Source organism: Schistocerca piceifrons, chromosome 5, assembly GCF_021461385.2.
Source record: "Schistocerca piceifrons isolate TAMUIC-IGC-003096 chromosome 5, iqSchPice1.1, whole genome shotgun sequence".
Classification (NCBI taxonomy): Eukaryota; Metazoa; Arthropoda; class Insecta; order Orthoptera; family Acrididae; genus Schistocerca; species Schistocerca piceifrons.
Genome location: NC_060142.1, coordinates 409,269,173 through 409,277,892, shown reverse-complemented (window position 1 = coordinate 409,277,892; position 8,720 = coordinate 409,269,173). Strand labels below are relative to the sequence as shown.

General features: G+C 40.8%; 1 protein-coding gene across 1 annotated transcript in view; it reads left to right on the top strand.

Moving 5' to 3' along the window:
- Positions 1 to 4,929: 4,929 nt before the first annotated feature.
- LOC124798488 (aspartate aminotransferase, mitochondrial) overlaps positions 4,930 to 8,720 on the top strand; it is a 67,005-nt gene continuing 63,214 nt past the window's right edge. Inside the window, exon 1 of the mRNA XM_047261926.1 lies at positions 4,930 to 5,103. Within this exon, the coding sequence (XP_047117882.1) occupies positions 5,015 to 5,103 (89 nt within the window). The 5' untranslated portion in view covers positions 4,930 to 5,014. The remainder of the gene's footprint in view (positions 5,104 to 8,720) is intronic.

Here is an 8,720-nt window from a genome sequence, read left to right as displayed (position 1 = left end):
AGAGACACAAGCCTCCCCACCAACGGCAAGGTCGATGGTTCATAGAGGGGAAGACATATAATGTACTCGTTACTAATTAGACCTATCTTGGTTGTTGATTTTGCACTCGTACACACCACATTAGGCACCCCCTTCCTCCATTTGGGAGAATCATGCTTGAACACACCTTTAAGTCACGTTGTCATGATGGAAGGCTGGAGCAGCCCTGACCTCGGCGGAAACGCACTTGACATTCTTACCAGAATGCGTATGGGGTGCAGAGGGTGTAGGGGGAACTGGCAAGGGTGGCTGGGGTGGGTTAGCTGGAGATTCCGAGAGGCGAGGGAGCTGCTGCATCTTGGTAAGTGGTAGCTTCAGGTGGTGGACAGAGACTGTGACTTTTTTCCGTTTTTATCAAAGGCGAAGGTCTTGTGGTTGTGGGAGATTGCAGTGAATGGCCCAGAATAAAGAGGAGCCAGTGGAGGCCCAAAAGCATCATCGAAGATCCAAATCTTAGTAGAGGTGAAAAGGTCCTCGAGGTAAATGAATGGTCGAGATCCATGCTGCAGTAGGGGAGGAGGCGGCAGCAAGCTCTTGGAAGTTTGCAATTTTTGCAGAAACTGGCCATATTCACCCATTCCCCAATCATGCACAGGGGATGAGGCAAAAAATTCACCCGGGATCTTTAAGACTTCACTATAGACTAACTGTGCCATCGTGTATCTAATATCCTCTTTTAACCTACTGTATAGTCGCAACAAAACCATCAGTCTGGCCGCCATCCATGCTCTGCCCTGACAGGCTAGTGCACCTTAAGGGTACAGTGCATACTTTCTGCCATCCCATTACTACAGGGATTGTAGCTCGTAATTTTTAGATACTTACAACCTGTCAGACACTCTAATTCATGAAATAATTAAGAATCAAACTGATGGCCTCTATCAGAAGCAATCGTCTTTGGAATACCGAACTGGGAGAACCGTATGGATATGACAGAACTAGCAACGAAACAAGCAGAAATGTCAAATACTCGGCAAGTCTTCGACCACCTCATAAATCTGTCAATTAGGGGGATGACGTAACGGAATCCCTCCAGACATGGGACAGGTCCTACAATGTCCCTAAGAATGTGAGCAAAGAGACCTGTAGGTGGTAGGAAAAAGCCCATAGAAGAAGTCGTATGATAACCTACTTTTTTTTTTTTTTGATATGGAATTCGCTGACAGTCCTTTCATACTCCCAGCCATATCACTTTAGAGGCTACTAACTTGGACGAAACATTAATGCAAAGATATGACAAGATGTGTAAAACATCAAAGATGGCCTTTCGCCCGCGAATTGGAGGTAGCAGCATATTGTGAGATGTGTCACACCATAAATGGCATTGAGAACCCTGCAATTGCACATGTTTAAGTTTCAAACTGTTAGTTGCAGGATCGAAGCAGCATGGTTGCCAAAAAAGCATCAGATTCTTGGTCTGTTGCTATAGCTGCTCAATCGACACACATCAAACCTCCACAACATCATTGTCAAACTCTGACATATGGTTGACATCAGTAGAATACTGGGCAATAAATTCTACATAATGTGCCTGATGTGGGGAATTTAAATCAGGAACGCACTGAAAAGCAAAGTTAAGGGTTTGTGATCTGTGTAGCTTTTGAACTCCACGCCTTCCAAGCGCTACAAAAATGTTTGGCAGAGAGGTATATAGCAAGCAGCTCTCTGTCAAACGCAATTCAAGTCTTTTGCTGTGGAGACAGATCTTTTGAAGAGAAGCTTAGTGGCCGCCAAGGTCATGATGCCCACTGCTGTAAGTGCTGTGCCTACAGTAGACAGGATAGCATCGACAAAAACTGCCCTGTGTGCAAGGGATGGGATGAACCAATAATACAGCATTTACTATGGTCAGCTTCAATGTTTCAATCGCCTCCCTGACAGCACTCAGCCACAGAACCTCTCTGACACTAGAAGTGTGTTTGCCTTTCATCACGTTGTTGATAGATTCTATAGTTCCTGCAAGCCTTGGCAGGTGTTGCCACTAACAATTTCACAGTGCACCAGTGTAAGTTTTTGTATTTGGTGGGAAGGGGTATATGCAAAATGGCTTCCATTTTCTGTGGGTTATGCGAAATACTGTCTTTGGATACAAGGTAACCTAAGAAATGCACTCTGCCTTGAGCAAATACATATTTGTCTTTTTTTATTTTGGCGCTGTATGCGTTCAGGCGGGAGAAAACAGCATGCAAGTGAGACACGTCACAAATAATATTGTCTGAAAAATCCAACACATTGTCCACCTGCCAAAAAAAGTGGTTTAAGTCTTGCAGAACGTCGTCCATGAAACGCTGCTAGTTCTGAACAGCATTGCGGAGACCAAAAGGCATGACATTATGTTGTAATAACGTGAAAGGCATTATGAAGGCAGTCTTATAGATATCTACTTCTGCCATTGGGATTTGCACAAAAGCTTTAGTACAGTCAATAACGCTGAATACAGAGTCACTCTCCGAACAGTCTGGCAAGGTGCGGGAGTTTAGTCCTTTATAATCGCCAAACAAACGACAAGAGTCACCTTTTTTACGAACTGTTTGTAACAGGGTTTCCCAGGTCACTGTCAAAGCAAGACACTGTTCCATCTGCCAGCATTTCTTCGAAAGTGGCTTTTGCTGCTGTTAACTTTTCCAGTGGTAGTCGCTATGGATGGTATGTGATGATTGTCCAGGCATTGTTTAAATGTGATGCATGGTAGAACGTTTCCACTGGTACTGCGCCGATACCAGATCCATATTGGCAGGAAATTCTTGAAGCAACAGCTGTGCAACATCGTTGGCCCGGTGGCGAGAAGAAGAGAAAGATTAAGGAAAGCTTTGGGCACCATCTGGAGGCCCATTGGAAGTTGTTGTTAAACTTAGTACTTCTGCCTGGGCATTGTGAAGAGCCTTCTCTATATCAGCGATCCGCTAATTCAGGCAATCATTGCTGTCAGTCAAGACTCTTACAAACTCCTATTCAGACAAGCTCAGTAAAATGTTCAATCTCTTGCTATAATGTAGCACAGTGCTGCCAAAGTGAAGCCAGCTTCCTGTACTTGGGTGAATCATATAACACCGTCTTCTTGCATGACCCATGTGAGTGTGTTCTGCAGTGGGACAAGCATGGGATGGAGAGAAGTTGCTGTGATGTGGAAGACACGGAAATCTTCATATCTTCCATGCTGATGGAAAGGAATCTGGTGTCCAAGGTGGATGGTAGTGTTGCTACAGAGGAGACTGTACGAGAAGATGATTATGGATGTCTGTAGGTAAGGAGAAGAATTTAAGAAAGTCAGCGTCTAGTATGGAGCCAGTAATGTCGGCCATTAAGGAACGCCATGAGGGAGAAAAAAACCATCCTGCAGAGTCAAAGTCATATATCTCCATCCATAGACTTAATTGTAGATTGAGTTCCATTAATATAGGAATACCATAAGAGAGAGGCTTATCCTTCATGTCCCATCGAATGATGCTTATTTCTGATTTGGTCCCGACCAGACATTCCATTCCAGATCTTTCATCCAAGACAAGTAATCGTGAATCTGGCGTCTGGCAGCAACTGTAGTATTATGTAATTGAGGAAGGTGCTTGACAGGTTTGGAACAGACTTGCATACCTATATGCATCTGTTGTTGTTTGGGAACTCGCAAGGTTGTGAACATTATCTAGCATCAGGCTCTAAGTGTCTATGAAACCAGCACGACTTGAGATGCCATGGAGGTCAATCACCAACGCGCCATATGCTACTGTGGTTACCACTCTGATGTAGAATCTTGTCAGTTCAGTGAGGATTCACTCCATAGATGGCTCTGCCAGTGCTCAGCTGAATGCTCAGTGTGTGAAACATAACTTACTGGGAAAGATATGCATGCTTCAGGGTCGGGACCCATATCTTCATTTATTGGTGAACACAAACTAACATTTGCGCCACACATAAGTGTCACAGCATCTGCTTTCAACGCCAGTTCGTCCTCAGACAGTTCAGGAAATGTAGATGAAATTCCTATGGGAGCCACCACGACCAAAATAATTTCTTGGACTGGTCTGAAAGGAGTTCCAAAGCTGCCAAAACATGGAGCGATCATAGTAACTGAGATGGAGGTATCCTTATACCAAAATACTATCCATAATCTTTTTCGAGAGAGATTCTGGAGGGACAAGAAATTTCCGCAAGATAATCTCCATAAACACGGCAAAAGAGCGATGAGGCAGAATGACCTTCTTTTGCTCAATGATATTCAAGCCCAGCTGTGAAACGACGATGGTGGATTAGTCCACATCTGAAGCAATGTTGCGCAATTAAAAAATGGCGTCCATTTCTGCAATCCATGACTGAGTCCTTATAGTCAGTGCAAACCATAATTGAGGCTTCGTAGACGCAAAATACGGTAGACTTACGTTACCCTGTCTCGATAGCGTTTCGCCAGGAGAGGCAGGAGATGGCTCAGGTACAGTAGGCGTGTGTAGAGAAGAACCTGTTCCTGGTAGTCCTTGCTGCTCTGTCATGACTGGGGTAGGTGTCAGGTTCATTACGTCGGATTGTAGTTAAGGACCTCCAGAGAAATTCAACACACTGAAGAGCAGCACATATACAGCAAACATCGCAAACAAGTAGGTATGAAGCACTGAACTATGTTCAAAGATATGACACATGTAAAGTACTCGTTACTAATTCGTCCTATGTCGGACGTTGATTAAATGCTGCATCGTTGCCCACGCCATAACATTACTTTCATTTCTAGTGTTGTACTAAGTGGAATGACATTGTGTTGACGCTCTGTTTGTGTGAGCACATCTCCACTTGACAGTGCCACTCCGTTTACGTGCCGTATAAATCGACTTCGTATCTCGATCTAAAGAGAATTATCGACACTTTCAACGTAACATCTCTGGTTCCATTGCGTGCCAACCCAATAGCTAAAAACAGCTGGAGCTCTGGGTACTTGCCGGTAGGTGGTGTGTGACAACTGTGGAAGAGTAATTCGTTTTACATCTTGGATATGGCACCTACAGCAAGAGTGGCGTTGGCATCGAGTTCGTTATTGAAAAGTAATCAGAATGTTATTTCAGCGGTTGCTACGAGAGCCAGGCAAGTATATAGTGTTTTTCGCCCGTGTAGATAACTATAACATTATCTTGGTGCACTAGCCAAACACCTGCGGACAGTTTCCTGTTAAGGACCTGTGACCTAGTAGTCATAGTTACTCTGCGCAGATACTGAAATACCGAATGACAGTCTCGCATTTTAATTTATACACTACCAGTGTTATGTATACAGAAATTAAGTTTTTATCCCATGTGACCTTTAGAGGTCACGGCTGAAGTACCTCTAGTAATGCAGCGGAAGGTTTGAGACTTCGCCAGCAAACGTTGGCCGGTGTACTGCATCCGATTTCGAGTCAGTAATTGTGTACAGCCGGTAGTTAGCCCTGTATGTTACGAAATGCATTCGTGTGTGTATCAGCTGGCAGTTGGGATGGAGAAAGTCTTTTAGAGACCACCAGTAGGTTGTCTCTAAACGAAACAGGAATAGAAAGAATTCGGTTCTTTCCGTACTATTTCAGTAGAGGTCAGTTCGTATGTAGTTTCCATGTTCTTAATAATTAAAAATATATTCTGCGGATTGACTATGCCTGTATCTCCAGTTACATTTTTATAGCCACCTTAACAGTTTAAAGGTTTCCCAACATTAGCAGACATGTGTGCACAAGGAAACTGTTACCATAATGTACAATTTTCGCGAATTAAGACTTTCCAAATTACCTTTATATAAACATAAAATTCGTGTCATTTGAGAAACAATTGGGAGGCTTTTAATGTCCGTGTATCAGATATTAAATGTATGCAACGAAAGCACAGAAACGAATTAGTAATCTGGACCATTAAAACCTGATGCTTACTGAAGGTATTGACATGCTGTCAGTTCAGGGTTTCACCATGAACCAAGATGTTGAAATGGAGCGTGGAACATACTTTCCATTTAATATTATTAAAACCAGGAGTCTGTAGAAGGAAAATTAGCCGTTTTGAACCAGGTGGGGTGAACTAACCAGAATGATTGTCAAAGAGGCTTGTAGCTATTCTCTCCCACATGTGGCATCGAAGGGGGATTAGAAGTATTGAAGTGGTAGTAGTATGGTGCCTGTTTTGTTTAAACAAAACGTGGTTAGTGACGAAGAAGAGTCTGTGGGGACAATTTCAGTTACAAATGGAAAGAATGGCCCCTTCTGAAATATACAGTTAAATCTGCATGCTTTGCAGACTGTTGTGAATGTGGTTCGAAACTGATAAGTTTTTATTTGTAATGAGCCACAAAAAAATTTCTGTAATGTTAAAGTTTAGTGCAACTGTTTTTCCTCTAGGGTAACCTCCTGACTATATAACATTGCTCTATAGGTGTTACTGCTCTTAGTTAGGGTGCGATAACCACCACCACCGTGAAATCTTGGCTGTGGTGACAGTGCTCTTCAGTAGAACCAATGAATGTTAATGCACAATAACTCAATAGTAAAATTACATACACTGGCTTGACAGAAAATCGCACTGTATTGAAACCTGCTTCATTGGATAAGGTAACAGACAAATCTGAGTATTCTGATGCATATTAATGTGCATATGTTGAATGTAAACTATGATGTATGTGATACACTATCAGACTTTTACTATTTTATGATTGGTCAATGGATAAGGAAGAAAGGCTTGAATGACTGGTGATAGTCATTCCACTTCTCTCAATACTTCACTGACACCTGCCGACTGCTACTTTTGCCGGTCTCATTTCAACAAGAAATAGTGTTGTGAAAGTAATGTGATAGGGTTCTTACAGAAATGCACTTGCTACTAACAAAATAGTTAAATTTTATGTAAATAAATTTCACTTCAATTCAGTTTATAATTTGTATAATGGCACAGTGCTGGTTGCAGTTGTGCCTTTACAAGCTCATGAAGTGAAAAGTGCACCTCTTGTGTCTGTGGGGGGCAGTTAACACTACTTTCTGTTTGTTTTAATTATTAAAGATTTTTACAGGCAGCAACACTGTAACTGCTTCTACCTTGTGTGTCACAAAAAAATAACTGTTTGGGTAAAAAAAATTCACTACTGTGCCAAAAAATTCATGTTTCACAAAGATATATTGTGCTAGTGGTAGTACTTGACTGGTATGTGGTCGTAAACATAAACAAACAAGAATTCGCATCTGTTGTTCTCAAATCTTTCTCTACAAATTTAAGGCATTTATCAGTAATTTCTTCAGTGTGTGTGTGTGTGTGTGTGTGTGTGTGTGTATTTATTATATTTTTTGTATGGACAGACTGGTTTGATGCTGCTCTAAATACTGTTTTAGCTTGTGCAAGCCTCTTCATATCTCCATAACTACTGCAACCTACATCCATCTGAACGTGCTTATTATAGTTCAGCTTTTGATCTCCCTGTACAGTTTTCATCCACACACTTCCCTCAATTACAAAATTGAAGATTTCTTGAACCACAGAATGTTCTGCTAGTCAACTTCTTCCATAAATTTATTCCATCCATCCCTCCCTCCTCCCATTCAGTTCCGTATCTCTCTATTTCTCACCTAATCTCCCCAGCTAATTTCTAGCATTCTTCTTCAGCTCCACATTTGAAAAGCTTCTGTTCTTTTCTTGTCTGCACTAATATTTGTCCACATTTCACTTCTGTACAAAGCTACACTCCAAACAAATGATTTTAGAAAAGATATCCAAACATTTAATTTTATATTTGATATTTTCATATTTTTCTTTTCCAGAAAACCTCTACTTCCTATAGTCTGCATTTTATATCCTCTCTACTTCGGCCAGTACTGTAAAATATCAAAACTCATCTAGTTTCAGTATCTTATTTTATAATACAATTCCCTCAATATCACCTGATAAAATTAGACTATAAACCCTTGTTTACTTTTGTTGACATTCATATTGTTACGTCTTTTCAAGACATGATCCATTCCATTTAATCAGTCTTCAAAGACTGTTGGCATCTGCGACGGACTTGCAGTGCCATTGACAGACTGCAATTTTTTCTGACATTAAAATTTTTTTTTTTACAAATTGCTCTTAGGTTTCCTTTACTTCTTGATCTGTATAGACGAGGAAATAGGACAGGCTACTATTGTCGTTAACTAGTTTCCCTTTCATGCACTTCCACCCTTGTATCAGCGTTCACCTTTCTGTAAGAGTTAGGCATTTCACTTCCTTTATTTAAGTTCTACTACATTAACAATTTCAAAGAGCAAATGCCCCACGTGAATCTATGAATGCTGGAAATAGGTTTCCCTTTCATCAGGCTGTCTTCTATGGTAATTAGTGAGGTCAATATTACTGTCTGTGTTACTTGAAAAAAATTTTTTTTTCTGAAACCCAAATTATCTGTGAGCTAGACTTCAAGCAGTCCTCTTCTTATAAATATCAGTAATTTATGTATCTATTTTGAAACCATTAGTTAATAAACTGACAACTTAAAAATATTTACATATCAGTGCCTGTTTTCTTTGAAATTGGAATTAACATTCTTCTCGAAGTTGTTTTTCACTTGTCTAATATATATTCCATTTTTGTTAAGATTGGTTCTCTCAAGGATTTACATAATTCTGACTGAATTTTGTCTACTCCTGGTGTCTTTGCTTTGGTCTTTCAAAGCTTTATCAAATTTTTCTTGCAGTATCAAATCTCCTCTTTAATTCCTCT